Source organism: Wickerhamiella sorbophila (genome assembly GCF_002251995.1).
Source record: "Wickerhamiella sorbophila strain DS02 chromosome Unknown contig2, whole genome shotgun sequence".
Taxonomy (NCBI): domain Eukaryota; kingdom Fungi; phylum Ascomycota; class Dipodascomycetes; order Dipodascales; family Trichomonascaceae; genus Wickerhamiella; species Wickerhamiella sorbophila.
The window spans coordinates 521,529-536,036 of NW_020194005.1; the positions used below are offsets into that span (position 1 = coordinate 521,529).

The window sequence follows — 14,508 nt, forward strand, 5'->3', positions numbered from 1 at the left end:
CACTGTACTGTTGCGTTTGTATATTTTTGTTGTTGTGATTTCCTCTACCGTTTCGACACAGCTATGGACGACTATACACCATTGAGTTCTCCGACGTTCTCCTTAGGCGGCTCATCAGTTGCAAGCTCGCTGGGCAGCCCGAGAGGCACGGGGAAGCTGCGGCGCATCGCGTCTATATTTTCACGGCGCGAGCGGCAAGTGGCATTGAAAGATGTTGAACGTGCTATGAGACGCGCTAATAAAAGCCACGAAGTGGCTCAGAGCCAGCGCAAACATCTAGGTGAAACACTGATGCTTTGGGCGTCGCAATCTTCTGATGAGCGGTACCAGGAGATTGCATCTAAACTACATGAAGTACTCGTTCCACTTTGGTCACTAGATCCCGGTATCAATCAGCAGCTCAGTGACACGTTGGGCAAGATTGACAACCTCAAAGGTGAAGAGGCGCAGAGAAACCGGCTACAAGAAGAGTTCTGCATCGCGGAAAAGATGTTTTATCGAGGCAAGTGGAAGGGGTTTGCTGCTGTTGACTTGGAGCCCCTGGAGAGGTCAATTCAAATCCTCCGGGTTCAGGCTGATGCTGCAGATGTCAGATACCGCCGAGCAAGCAGCCGAGTTCTGTATTTGGCACTACATAGCTTTCTTGTTCAATGTGAAGAAGCAAGTGGAGCTCGGCAAGTAGCTTGCCAAACTGCTCTAGAACTTCTTCGTAAACAGAATGATGATTTTGTGCAGCTGAGTCCCTTTACGCCCCAGCACTTTGACCACTCCCACTACCCGGAATCACGAATTGAGACTGACGAAGATGAGGATCGTGCGAATGCCAAAGAGAGTATTCTAGAACAGGTTATGCGTGAAGACAACCTCATGTGTCCTGAATATGCTATGCCTTTTGCTAACTAAATGTAACTTGAGCTCCAACAAGCATGCTTCTTTTTTTTTCTATAGACCTAGTATTGATGCGTCAGTTTTTCGTAGGCGGTTTAAAAAACATTTTGCCTGTTTCATAAGATGAGATCATAATCGCACACGCCGGTGCGACCTTCAAAAGCCGTGGGGTCAACCCACAAAATAGTGCGCGCCAGCCTTCTGTTTTAATTATATGTCCAATGAAGGCGGTCATGCGCATATGTGCAGATTCGGAAGAGTAGTGGCTTAGCTGCCGGCGGGTCTTGGCTACGTCGAACGGCGTAGTGAAAATCGCAGCAGTCGCACCACCAATGGTTCCGGCCACGATAGATTGGAACAGCGCCTCTCGGTGGGACTCTTGTTTTCGAGGCATTGCATCACGGATCAACTCTACAACCGCCCAGTAAATACTCGAGAACGGAATATCTCGGAAAAGCGTCAATCCCAATCCGCTCCACAGAGATCGAACACCGTCCATTTCCACAGCTTTTGTCACGGATTGCAAGGCAATTTTATATGCATTTGGGGTATTCAAACTTTGGAGCCGAGTCTTGAATAGCTCTAGCGGTGATACAACCGTGCTTGCCAGCGCACGAGCAGCTCCACCGGCGATCAATGGTGTCGCGATCGGGTTTTGGAAAAACATTGAATCGCGAAGATTTTCGTAGGCAATGAAATAGACCACATTGGCGGGAATACTCTGTACAAGCTGGAGCCCCAGTCCTCTCCATAAGGCAGAAACTCCTTCGTCCCGGCCTATCGTAGCCATCAACCCAACTGTCCCGGGCATTCGCCCCCGGGTACAGGCGAGATCCGGGGCCTGGCAATAGTCCATGGTTGACGGATACCAAAACGGCGACTTGCAGCACACCTTGGGATCACAAGGGTTCTGTGGCAGGCTTTCCATGATTAGTGTTGACGGCGATGGCGTAAATTTCACTGGCGTCGGCTCGGGAGCGATCTTCGCAGTACTGATTGCAGAGTCCTGCTGCATTCTAACCCGAATCACATCGAATGGATTAACCACTACAGACGTCACCAGGGAGCCGCAACATGCCGATATGATTTTGGGCCCTAAAGGTACATCTGACATGGATCTGTGAACGAAAACTGGGCCAGTTCTGAAGATGACAATGGAAATCTCCCAAAATCCTTGATCTGTGTAGAGCGGTGGGGTACTGGCCCAAACCCCGGTTGAGAGGATGGCCAGGAATTACATAAGGTATCGTCGGAAGCGGCCCTCTAAATAAACTCTTCCTACCTTAGTTCAGACGGTTTGCATTCATGGCAGAGGAGAGGCTTGAATTCACGTTCAGGCCGACAATGCCCAAAGCGCCGTCGACAGATGGGTACGATAATGGCGACGTGTCTTCCAATTTGTCGTCCATTGGACCTTCACATGAAATGTATAACACGCACATTCGGCATGGATTCGGAGTTATCTCGCCAGAATGGATGCAGTACTTGGCAGAAAATTTTTGGAACTACTACGAGGATAAGCGTCACGAAACCGGCGGCGAACCTCAGGCTGTAAACCGCGAGCAAACCGAATCCTGGCGAATCGCTGACCGGCATAGAACCGTAAACGCTGCTCTGGTTTTGTGTTTGAATCTTGGTGTTGACCCGCCGGACATTATCAAGACTCAACCATGTGCCAAAATGGAGGCCTGGATCAACCCCACTCACATTACTGATTCCAAAAAGGCTATTGAGCAAATCGGTAAGAATCTACAAAGTCAGTACGAAACATTGAGCACTCGCACAAAATACAAGCAATGTTTAGACCCCAATGTTGAGGATGCAAAGCGATTCTGTATGGGTCTTCGGCGATCGGCTCGCGAAGAACGCATCCTATTCCACTATAATGGTCATGGCGTGCCGCGCCCAACCAGATCAGGCGAGATTTGGGTTTTCAACCGTGGCTACACTCAATACATTCCTGTCTCTGTTTATGAGCTCCAAACATGGTTGGGTGCTCCTGTTATATACTGCTACGATTGTTCTGGTGCTGGACATATCGTCAACAACTTCCTCAAGTTTGTCGAGAAACGTAAAAATGAAGAGCAGAAAAACGGCCAGCGTGATCCGGCCGCAACTCCAGCTGCCGTATATGATATGTGTATTCAAATGGCTGCTTGCCGTGCCGATGAGGTGTTGCCAATGCATCCTAACCTTCCTGCTGATATGTTTACTTGCTGCATCACCACGCCGGTAGAGATAGCAGTCAAGTGGTTCGTGATGCAAAATAATTCTTTGCTCGGACTAGACCCGGAAAAGACAAGTATTCCTGGCAAGGTCACGGATCGCAGAACCCCCTTGGGTGAGCTCAATTGGATCTTCACTGCCATTACAGACACAATTGCTTGGTCGGCTCTTGACACGCCACTGTTCAAACGGCTTTTCCGCCAGGACCTTGTTGTTGCTGCAATGTTTCGAAACTTCCTTTTAGCAGTGCGAATTATGCGTGTTCACAACTGTCACCCAGTCTCCCACCCTGAACTTCCGGATACCCATTCTCATCCCCTCTGGGCTTCTTGGGATCTGGCAGTAAACCAATGTTTACTGCAGCTACCGGCAATGGAAAAGGCAGAAAAAGAAGGCCGAACTTACAATTATCAACACAGTGACTTTTTTGAGCAACAATTGACCGCATTTGAGACTTGGCTCCAGTATAACTACACCGATCTATCCAAGCCTCCCCAGCAGCTACCTGTACTACTCCAAGTGCTTCTGTCACAGATCCATCGTTTACGAGCACTGGTACTGCTGTCTAGATATCTCGATCTTGGGCCGCAAGCTGTCCATATTGCCTTGTCAATTGGTTTTTTTATTTATGTTTTGAAACTGCTTCAGAGTCCTGCCCCAGAACTCAAGCCGGTTTTGGTGTTTATTTGGGCACGTATTATGGCAGTCGAAGCTGAGGATGTTCAGCACGAGCTGGTAAAAGAAAACGGTTATTCTTATTTTGTCAACATACTCACTCAAAATGCCAGCAGGGTAGCAGAACAACCTTCTGAAATCGACGCTGAAGATGATGATGCGGTGCCATCGCAAGAGCACCTGGCTATGTGTGCATTCATTTTAGCACAGTTCTGTCGTGATTATCCTCCTGGTCAACGTCTTTGTGCGGTTCCAGAACTTTTCTCTGCATTGTCTGCTTTAATGGCCCACGCAGAATCACCATTGCTACGTCAATGGTGCTGTCTTTGTGGCAGTCAACTTTTAGAGTACTCTGAAGCTCGTGAGATTGCACAAAACCAAGAAGACTCGTTCATCGATCAGTTGGTGGCTAGGCTAGACGACCCTATCCCCGAGGTTCGCGCTACTGCTTTAGCTGGTCTTACTCCTGTTTGCAACGAGCATATTGCCATCCGCGTAGTAGATATGGCACTCAATGCATCCCCAATAGTTCGAAAGGAGGTTGTAGTTTTCTTCTCGCGCTTGGTATACGAAAACATGGGCTACTTTTTGGTTTGTGCCTACACCACCCTTGAGGAAGACTTTGTAATGCTTCAAGAACGGCCGTCCCGTTCCGACTCGCCAGCCATCGGATCGTCATGGCTATCCGTATGGAGGGTTTTACTTGTCCTCACCTTTGACCCTGACGCTAATGTCCGCCATGCTGCTGAGGATGTTGTTGATTATGTGTATATGAAGTTGACCAAGACTCCTCTTTCTGGTGACGTTCAAAAGATCTCTGACTTTATTCTAAGCGCTAACCGTGATGGCTCAGAAAGCCCCATGCCTAGCCCTCAACCTCCCCCCCAAAGAGTAGTATCTGGTCCAATCTCTCCCCCAATCAATGGGAATGGGCGCGCTACGCCCCCTCCCACTGGGAGCAGGCCATCAATAATGAGGAGTATGTCTGCACCTTTGATTGAGACAGTTAATAAACGAGGTGGTCATCAAAATGGTTCTGCGTACGCACCCATGAACTCCATGCTTCGATATGCCCGCACCTGGTTAAAGGGAGCGGATTCACCTTCTACCCCACTAAACTTTGAAGCTTTCAAAACACATGATACTTGGCCAGTACCACCTTCTGCCGGTGAGCTAAATCATGACACACAGGCAGAGATTGTTCTACCGCTGAAATCCCACTTTTATGACTGGTCTGTCGAGTATTTCAAGGAACCTCAGCTGAGGGGAATGGAGACTGAAGAGCCGGGTAGTCGTAAATACTTGGAAAGAGTATGGCGTAAAGGGCGAAATGAACAAATCCTGAGCCAAACTCAAGTTCAAAAGGATCTGGCAGTGACGGGCACTTGGAATAACGTGTTGACGACTGTTAAGCCCAGTCACGAGGCACACCGTATGGCTTTCGCCCAGTTCGAGCCACATCTGGTTGTGAGTGGTTTAACAGATCGTGTGACTGTTTTTGATTGGTCCAATTCGTCGCGCTTGAACACTTTCAGTAATGGCAATGCCCCAGGGACCCATATTGAGGACATAAAATTTTTGAATGAGGACGATCACCCGATGCTGTTGACAGCGTCGAACGACGGCATGGCAAGAGTGTACAAGTCCTATAACTCCATCACTGAAATTGAACTTGTGACATCTTGGTGGCTCTTAGCCGATGTCGTTCCCTCACGTAAGTTACCGCCATTGAAAGTTGAATGGCAGCAGAGTCGAGGAACCCTGCTGGTCGGCGGTGATATTCCTATTATCCGTGTTTGGGATGCTGCAAGAGAACAAGCTAGTGACTATTTGCCTGTGCGGACGGCTAGCCGTCTCACCTCACTTACTAGTGATCAAGTTACAGGTAACCTTGTGATCGCCGGTTTCCAAGATGGAAGCGTTCACGTGTACGACCGACGTTTGCCCAAACAGCAATCGCACATTAGACATTGGTCAGGTCATAATGCACCCATAATCAATGCTCGGATGCAGCGGGGCGGACCTCGCGAAGTTATGACTGGATCGTCAGATGGCCTTGTCTGTTTATGGGACATTCGAGGCACCGATCCGGTGGTGCGATTCCAGGCCCATACCAAAGAAATGAGTTGTATTGATATGCATGAGCACGCACCAGTTATTGTCACTGCGTCACGTATTGTAGGTATCTGGACCACCGCCGCCCGGCGGGTGGCTACCGTCAGACCCCCTAGCGGTTATATGGCGCGAGCAGAGATTGTAAATGCCGTCAATTTCCACCCTCATCGTATTATGATGGCTGCATCAACAGGTGACATTGTTAATGTATTTCAATGTATATAATTTATAATGTATCTGCGCGTGCCGCTGACAACCACGAGATCTTACCTAAAAGACCCTAAGCAAAATGGCAGAGACAGTTGAGCTTCGAGGTCAAAAGTTTGCCACATACTTTATTTCGCCGCCGCCTAGTAAACCATTGGCTGTGTTTCAGCATGGAATAGGTTCATCGCGACACACGTTCACGCAATTGATTGACTTTTTATTAGCCAGTGATCTGCAGCCCGGAATATTGAGCTTTGACGCAAGGAGCCACGGGGAAACCACGCCCATTGATCCGAGTGAGCCATTAGATTTATATGCCGAAACACTGGAAGAAGATTTAGAGGCAATTGTCAAGTATTACCTTGATAAATACAGCATTAAGGCACCGTTGTTGATCATTGGTCATTCGATGGGGGGAAATATCGCTTCGCAATTATGCAAAGCGAACAGATTGCCTAACGTTCGGGGGCTGGTTGTATTGGATGCTGTTGAAGGCTATGCGGTTCAGTCATTGTCGTCAATGCCGTCCCTTGTCAAGACCTGGCCTTCTTCATTTGCCAGTCTCGATGAGGCAGCCGAATGGGGCGTCCGCAGCCGCCAGCTTCGCTCAATTGAAGCAGCAAGAACATCTGTCCCGGGCATGCTCAAAAATGTTGACGGCAGGTTCGTCTGGGTTTTGGACTTGCTGAGCACCAAGCCGTTCTGGGACAGCTGGTTCAAGGGACTAGATCAAGCATTTCTAGGCGCAGGCGCCTCGAGGTTACTTATCCTGGCTGGAACAGGTCGATTGGACAAAGATCTGCTTCTAGGACAAATGCAAGGCAAGTATCAGCTTGTTGTGTTCAACGATTGTGGCCACTTTTTACATGAGGACCGACCAAACAAAGTTGGCCTAACAATCGTGGACTTTTGGGATCGAAATGCCAAACCACCGGTAATACCAAAATTTGGAAAATTTAGAGATGACTAGTGTATAATTTAATCTGTTTTACGTTTCTCAACTACTTGGTCAATCTGTGCAAACGCCCAAGAAAACGGCCTGATAAGGAACGGGCGGAGATCGAAGCGATTGTCGTCCGGAGAGTACTGTTCAGCATGATAAGCTGGGGTGATGACGGTCATTTTATGGCGATTGATGGCATAGAAGTAGAAAAACCTCTTGACCTTTTCGGCCACAACTTTGGGTGCCAAATGTTTCCATTCGTGGCATAAATGGACAAACGTAGAGTACGGTCCAAACTTTTGGATCTTTCGCAAACGTCCAAATACACTCAACTCCTCATATGTCATTCCCATATCTGCTTCATCACTTTGGACGTAGGTCTCAGTAATGGGTTCGAGTTCAGCAGTGGGGGTGGCATCAATAAATGTTTGCAAAATTGGCATTTCGAATTCAGTGCCCGCCCAACCAATGAATTTACGGAGATCTGTTTTCGAAATACCTCCAATTGGATTCACATCGGCTGAAGAACAATCATATTTTGTAAGGTAGCCGCGCAGCGACTCATCAACGTTAGCAGAACCGAGCACTAATAGACTGCCAGGAATCCCTCTAACCCAGGGGAGCAATTGAGCAAACAAGTAGGCAAATACCATACGTAGACGAGCCTGAATGTTTTGCAATGCTAGGTTTTCCCGATCTGATCCACCATGCACTCTGAATTTAGGTGTTTTGTTTGTGACAAAAACAAACACCTGAATGATGGCTTTTACAGCAAGATCAATCATCATATTCGTATGATATGCACCAATATCTTGAGCTAGTGCCTTAGCACGTTCCTGGGTTTCTTGTGAGGAGTTGACGGTGCCCATGTAACAAGTGTGGAAAATCATACCACAAAATTCCTTGGGGTCGGTAGGAATCCAAGGCTCCTCTTTTTGGGCCAAACGACGTGCATTCTCGATAACTTGCTTATTTCCTTCGGCGGCCTCCTTGACAACTAAGCGGCACATTGAGTAGACGATCACCGCTGTTGCGCAGCTATCGATACCACCGCTGAGGGGAACAAAGTATCCGGCAGCTCTACAGCGTCTCAAGTAGTCCCAAAGCCAGCATGCAGGTCCTAAAGCAATTTCTTCTTCAGGGGTGTGAAGATGAACAGGTCTTGCCTGTGTTGTTGGTGTATCAAGGCGGTCAATTTGCTTAGCTTTGAGGTCAGTCAACAGTTTTTCTGCCTCAACAGTTTCCAATTCAGTACTTAAAGAGCACTGCATTCCAAATGACGGTGACGATCTGTAGGACTTGACCTGCTCTAAATCTACTGTGGCAGTGATCACCTCAACATCTTTCAGGCTAAACTGGGAGCCTTGAGCAAGCACCTGCCCATTCATAACAATCATAGCACTACCGTCATAATACAAGCGGTCTCCATCACATCCGCGCTGATTGGCATAAAGATAGACACCGCCACATTTACGAGTGGCCTCTATAATCAAGTTCAAGCGAGTGTCAAGTTTTCGGAGTTCGTGGTGTGAGCCAGATGAGTTCGTAATGATATCAACACCATCCAAAGCCATTTCGAGATGAGGGCTCTGTGGAGTAAATAGCTCTTCGCACGTCTCAAAACCAACGCAAAAGTGGTTGGCGACCTCGATTTTGGCGATTCCCATTTTGGTGGTTACCTGCCCTGTCAACTGCTGGATTAACTCGGGTAGAATGAACTTGACTTGAAGTCTGCGGGGCCATGGCGTAAAATAACGCATTTCACGGTAGTTGCCATCATTAGCAAGCCACATTTTGGGACGGATCATCAAGATCTCCTTGTTGTATGCGACCACTCGACAATTGTATCGCACATTGCGGTACGTAATGGGCATACCAACGTCAATCAAAATATCCTGGCAGTCGGGATGAACAAGAATCTCACCCATGATCTGCCACGAATGGAAGTATGTGTCCTGCTCCAAGAAATGATCAAGACACCCGTAGCCCGTCACTTCAAGTTCAGGGCCCGTGCGCATTACCGCGCCTTGAGCTTTGGCGAGTCTGATCGATTCGATAATTCGGTCTCGATTGCCCTCAAAGTCCAGTGCCCATTGATTAAGGCTACAAGTTGCAAGCGTAACTGGCATTCTTCAAAAACCTATTCGCCTAGAAAGTGCTGATTATGAAAAAGTCCCACAGGTGACTCAACTTTATAACCTTGAGCAGGGATGGTCGGACCTAAATTGGTGATAAAATTAGGAACATCGTCGCTGTTCGATGAAGCAACCGGCGAGCACCGGCTGTCTAACATGTCACAAATTGTAGAGCAGGTGGTGGCTTTGAGAAAACGCGGGTACAGAGTATGCCTTGTATCTTCTGGCGCAATTGCTGCTGGTCTGCGTCGGTTGAACCTGGACCATCGTCCTAAACACAATGCGCAGTTACAGGCAACTGCTGCTACTGGCCAGGCGCGTTTAATTCGACTCTGGGATAACCTCTTCAGTCACTTTGATACGGCAGTTGGACAAGTTCTATTGACGCGGAACGACATTGCGCATCGTTCGTCGTATCTAAATGCAGCAAACACCATCAATGCCTTACTGGATATGGACATTGTACCAATTGTTAATGAAAACGATACTTTGAGTACCTATGAGATCCGCTTCGGTGATAACGATACTCTCAGTGCGGTGACGGGTGCAATGATTGGAGCCGACATGCTTTTCTTGTTAACTGATGTCGACTGCTTGTACACATCTAATCCTCGGAATAATCCTGATGCGCAGCCAATCCGAATTGTTGAGAACGCTCAGGAAATCAAGCGTGACCCTTCAATGAGCCAAGGATCAGGAGTAGGTACAGGAGGGATGACTACGAAGCTCATTGCCGCAAATCTGGCCACAAGTGCTGGTATCACAACATATATTTGCCGCAGTTTTGTCATTGGTAGTGTTTTCAATATTCTCGATGACGTCGAAAAGAAAATTTCACCATTGGAGTCTAACCATCTTTATACCAGGTTTGATGCCCATCCATCTATAAAAGACCGCGCCTTCTGGCTTCTCCATGGTCTGAAGCCTCACGGCTCTATTACTATTGATGCTGGAGCCTTTAGGGCTCTGTCTAGACGGGACAGAGCTGGGCTGCTTCCTGTTGGCTTAGTCGCAGTATCAGGATCCTTCCACGAATCCGAGTGTGTTAATATCTTTGTGCAAGAGAAGCCAGAACCAGTTGGGCGATGCCTTGTCAACTACACATCCGTTGAACTGGACCGTATAAAGCAACATCATAGCCACGATATCCCCCAGATTCTCGGCTACACAGAGTCAGAGTATGTGGCCTTCAGAGACAACATTGCTCTTTTCCCCGATCCAGTTGTCTAATTCCATAAAAATATGTGCAAAGAGTCGTCGTCTCTTGTGTAAATAGCTTCAATTTTTCGAATAACAAACCCGACGTCAATGACTCGATCATCATAAATAACTTCCTGGCCGACATAATCCAAAGACTTGGGCTTGCCAGCAATCTCTAAACAATGTGATGGCCTTGGCTCACTGTAAGGTCCACGGTAGGGGTATAAACTATAGTCCTGTTTGGTCTCACTTAGCTCTTCAATGAGAACCGCAGGTTTGGAAGACGGTGCGACCGGTGCTTCACTCACGGCGAGCATATCCTCCAAAGTCTTTGGTTTGGCAAAACTCTCATCAGACACTTCTGTATTGCTCAATTGACCTTTTGACTTCATTTTTGGAATACTATACTGTCGGTCCAATTGCACACCTGCTGCATCTTCAACCAGCTCAAGACACGTCTCAATAGTCAATAGCTTGATGCCTGATTCCACAACTCCAATGTTCAGCACTTGGGGGTTCATGCAACAATCCCATACACGGCTTGGGTTGCCAGCCTTGTCCCGATTAGTTCGTTCTGGCGATACAACAATGGGTACGATCCAGTCGACATTCTGCTGTATCCGCAAGACAATTTCTGAAGCATCTAATGTGTCTGGCTGAGGAACCTGTTCATCCGAGCATAAATTTATAAAACACTTCTCTCCTTGGGCCGTCCGCGTCTTTACAACAAACCCAGGGATCGGATGAAGCTTCATGATTACGAAAGTCCGGTAGGGACGATATTTCTTTTTATGTACTGGCCTAGGAAACCCAACTAACGAATGTTGTGTAGGTAGTGTAGAACATGATTCCGAATCCGCAAGCGGTTAGAACGACGTCCGACCACCATCTCCAGTGGCCACGCGAAATTGTTTCCATATGCAGAATGGGAGGATAAATATAAACAAGAGGAACGCAGGCGAAAGAACCCGTCAAGGCGACGAATTTGTCTAAATCATTGGCGCCCACGTATGCAATTGCACCCGTTAATAAGACGATCAGAAACCTAAATCCATTCTTCTCCCATTTGACCCGAGGCGAGAATTTACCACTGCGAACGAAGAGTCCATTTTCGAGAATGCGAATTGCTGGGAAAAGCTGCAAAGGGGTTGATAATAAAATGGCCAGCGAGTAAAGGAATTGAATGGTTGTGACAGCCGACGAGTCAGAAGGGAGGTTAAGTAGAATAACCGTCTCAACCTTGGAGCCCGTCGCAGCGTACAGCAGTGCACCAACCGAAACGAATACGAAAGTGATGCCCACCATGACTGCTGCCAAAACGCCATTGAACTTTTTAGGTTCTCGCATCGACTCTTGGATGGGGATAATCAATCCAATTCCCTCGAATGTGAAAATCGCTGTACCAATAAACAAGGTCCAGTTGCTCTTATTGAATAAGGCCACATCGGCAATACCTTGAGTCAATACCGTTGTGGTACCCCAGCCGTAAAGATATAGCAGGCCAAGCAGAATGAAAAAGTCTGCGACCAATGCGGTGAATCCCAGTTTAGCAATATCACGGATCATACTCAAAGGCAAGAAAATGATGAGCTGAAGGACAATCAGAGCTTGTACGCTGACAACCTCACCAGTTTCACTAAAGCTCTTGATTACTGCTTGGAGATTCTCGGAAACAAACACAGTGTACGCGGCCGCGAATCCCAGCTGTGACATCACAATTGAAGCGAGAATCAAATTCCTGAACCTGGGGCCAAATAGTGCTCCACCGATGTCACCAAAAGAAGCTACTTGGGTGAAAGACTTGGCATCAATAAGTAGCAAGAAACACCAGTAGGAAACAACCGACACAACGACCAACACAATGCTTGAGAATAAAATGCCGCCGTTGTAGAACGCACGAGGCAAGAATAGAACGCCAGTGCCAACAAAAGATTTAAGTAAAAGCATCACGGTTTCAGGAACCGACGCCTGCCCTTTAGCTTGCTCAGACAGCCGACGGGTCATTCTTGGTCTTTGTTGTAACAAAGCTGTCCGCTCAGAAGGGGCCCCAGTGTAGCTCTCCAGGGACTCGTCGCCTTCTTCATCCTCCAACTCTTCACCAGCAAAGTGTCCATACAGCGACAAGAACTCAATAAAGTTGCGCGCAATCATTGTTGGCTGGGGGATGCTTTCTCTACTTCCATCGCCCTCCTCCAAGGCCTGAGTAATTGACTTGTGGGTCACAAAATCACGTCTGAACCCACCCGGAACCAACATTTGTTTCTTGTCGAGAGCCTCGCCATGCGGCCCAGTGGCGGGCTCACGCGGGATATCAAAGGACCGGGAGCGCCCCCTTTTAATTGAACCGCTGTTTCCTTCGTGTTCGCGCTGCCAATTGTAAATTTGTCTAGTAACATCACCGCCTTGCAAGCGCAACGACGCAAATTTGCTCTCCGAGTCGTCTGAATCGTCGGCGTCCACTAGATGCCGGCCCACGACCTTGACGGTTTCTGGATCTGGGTTTTCAATATCGAGAGAATGCATTGAAGCAGCGGCTGATCCATCTATTAAGCCCTCGCCACTGGGTCCAGGTTCCCCTGATCCATGCGAAACGAAAGACGCTCGCGGAGTGCGCCGCATTGGCGAAGAAGATGCCAAGTGCATGCTCGACAGCCGCGAGAACGAGCGTGCGGCGTCCGATTTCCCACCAGCAGACTGGTTACTTTCACGTCTCTTGATTTCGATGTTCGCTGAAACCATTTAGCAGTACGTCGCTCAATGCAAAGTCGTGCCGTGCCAAAATATGCAGATGACGTGAATGGCTGTAAACTGCTTCTGTCCCTAAATAGCCCCTCCCACACTGGTTACTAAACCTGGGTAAAGAGGTGAGTTGGGGAGCTGCAATGGCTCTCATCACGTAATTAATTTTTTTTTTCTCCCAAGCATGTCCAAAAAGTGGATCGATAAGAAAAAGGCGACTACTTATGAGCTGGTGCATCGCTCATTTGACGATCCGCTGATTCATGATGATGATGCCGGACAGACTGTGCTAGTAAAGAAGGACAACTTGAATGAAAAAGTCCTGAAGGAGGCCCGAAAGAACAAATACATCAGTGGCCCGGTCCTGCACTCTCAAGCCGAAGAGTTTGCCCGAGCGGGTCGTCGAAACAACGAAGGCGAGGCCGCCGTGTATGGCATTACCTTTGATGATAGTAAATACGACTACATGCAGCATCTGCGGCCAATGGGTGTTCATGAAGATGCTATTTTCATTGGGAAAGACGGTAAAACATCGCTGAATGCCTCGCAGAAAGAGAAGCGCAAAGGGTTAGAATTCAAGGACGACGATAGTGATCAAGTTCAGATTCCTGCCGAGTTTCTGCCTTCCGAGGTGGAATCATCTGAGCCTACCTGGAAGGTTGCATACAAGGCTCAGCAGGCTCTTCCCGACGAACTGTCGGGGCTGCAGCCTGATATGGATCCGCGGTTGAGAGAAGTTCTTGAGGCGCTGGAGGACGAAGAATACATTGATGAAGAGGGCGATGATGATGTCTTTGGCGAGCTTTTGGGCGGTGACGAGGTCGACGAGTCCAGTTTCAAAGCTACGCTTCCCGAGGAGACTGTCGAACGCAAAGACGATGAAGAGGACTGGGAATACGAGTTCCGCAAGTTCAAGCTTGATCAGAAGAAAGGCGTGGAGGTCAATTCAGACGTTGGGTCCGACTTCGGCAGCGATTTTGGCAGCGATTTCCAAGTCGAGGAAGTTGCAGATACAATCGGCGATCTGCCCAACATTACGACTAAAAAGAAGAAGAAGCGCATCGGCGCGAAAACCGATCTCACAGGCTTTTCTATGTCATCTTCAGCAAACTACCGTAACGATGGTTTAACTTTGATGGATGACCGGTTCGACAAGATCGAAGCAGAGTACGCTAACGATGAAAAGAGTGAAGAGGAACAAGAATTCGACATGTCGAAGGAGCGTTCGGACTTGGAAGACATCCTTGACGACTTCCTAGATAACTACGTTGTTCAAGGAAAGAAAATGTGGAAAAAATAGCTGCAGGCGGCATAAATATATATTAATTACTGAAATTTCATCCTTCCTCTGAGTGTATAATAATTACCTAATTTTTTTTT

The 14,508-nt window shown here is 48.0% G+C and overlaps 9 protein-coding genes across 9 annotated transcripts; 5 read left to right on the plus strand and 4 right to left on the minus strand.

The window, feature by feature from the left end:
• Window positions 1-63: 63 nt before the first annotated feature.
• Window positions 64-903, plus strand: B9G98_03564 (hypothetical protein; the record flags this gene model as incomplete). Its single annotated transcript, XM_024810121.1, has 1 exon — window positions 64-903. One exon carries the CDS (start codon window positions 64-66, stop codon window positions 901-903), a length of 840 nt encoding a protein of 279 aa, XP_024665889.1.
• Window positions 904-964: 61 nt separating this feature from the next.
• On the minus strand, window positions 965-2,002 carry B9G98_03565 (Solute carrier family 25 member 40; the record flags this gene model as incomplete). Its single annotated transcript, XM_024810122.1, has 1 exon — window positions 965-2,002. The coding sequence occupies one exon, from the start codon at window positions 2,000-2,002 to the stop codon at window positions 965-967; it is 1,038 nt and encodes a 345-aa protein (XP_024665890.1).
• A 191-nt stretch (window positions 2,003-2,193) lies between these two features.
• On the plus strand, window positions 2,194-6,129 carry B9G98_03566 (Target of rapamycin complex 1 subunit mip1; the record flags this gene model as incomplete). Its single annotated transcript, XM_024810123.1, has 1 exon — window positions 2,194-6,129. The coding sequence occupies one exon, from the start codon at window positions 2,194-2,196 to the stop codon at window positions 6,127-6,129; it is 3,936 nt and encodes a 1,311-aa protein (XP_024665891.1).
• Window positions 6,130-6,193: 64 nt separating this feature from the next.
• B9G98_03567 (Protein phosphatase methylesterase 1) lies at window positions 6,194-7,081 on the plus strand (the record flags this gene model as incomplete). The annotated part of the gene is made up of 1 exon (XM_024810124.1): window positions 6,194-7,081. One exon carries the CDS (start codon window positions 6,194-6,196, stop codon window positions 7,079-7,081), a length of 888 nt encoding a protein of 295 aa, XP_024665892.1.
• Window positions 7,082-7,089: 8 nt separating this feature from the next.
• Window positions 7,090-9,183, minus strand: B9G98_03568 (Glutamine-dependent NAD(+) synthetase; the record flags this gene model as incomplete). Its single annotated transcript, XM_024810125.1, has 1 exon — window positions 7,090-9,183. One exon carries the CDS (start codon window positions 9,181-9,183, stop codon window positions 7,090-7,092), a length of 2,094 nt encoding a protein of 697 aa, XP_024665893.1.
• An 81-nt stretch (window positions 9,184-9,264) lies between these two features.
• Window positions 9,265-10,419, plus strand: B9G98_03569 (putative glutamate 5-kinase; the record flags this gene model as incomplete). The annotated part of the gene is made up of 1 exon (XM_024810126.1): window positions 9,265-10,419. The coding sequence occupies one exon, from the start codon at window positions 9,265-9,267 to the stop codon at window positions 10,417-10,419; it is 1,155 nt and encodes a 384-aa protein (XP_024665894.1).
• A 145-nt stretch (window positions 10,420-10,564) lies between these two features.
• B9G98_03570 (Protein kintoun) lies at window positions 10,565-11,144 on the minus strand (the record flags this gene model as incomplete). Its single annotated transcript, XM_024810127.1, has 2 exons — window positions 10,565-10,581; window positions 10,619-11,144. The coding sequence occupies 2 exons, from the start codon at window positions 11,142-11,144 to the stop codon at window positions 10,565-10,567; spliced, it is 543 nt and encodes a 180-aa protein (XP_024665895.1).
• Window positions 11,145-11,190: 46 nt separating this feature from the next.
• Window positions 11,191-13,128, minus strand: B9G98_03571 (Vacuolar amino acid transporter 3; the record flags this gene model as incomplete). The annotated part of the gene is made up of 1 exon (XM_024810128.1): window positions 11,191-13,128. The coding sequence occupies one exon, from the start codon at window positions 13,126-13,128 to the stop codon at window positions 11,191-11,193; it is 1,938 nt and encodes a 645-aa protein (XP_024665896.1).
• A 184-nt stretch (window positions 13,129-13,312) lies between these two features.
• B9G98_03572 (Protein LTV1) lies at window positions 13,313-14,428 on the plus strand (the record flags this gene model as incomplete). The annotated part of the gene is made up of 1 exon (XM_024810129.1): window positions 13,313-14,428. The coding sequence occupies one exon, from the start codon at window positions 13,313-13,315 to the stop codon at window positions 14,426-14,428; it is 1,116 nt and encodes a 371-aa protein (XP_024665897.1).
• Between the last annotated feature and the right edge of the window lie 80 nt (window positions 14,429-14,508).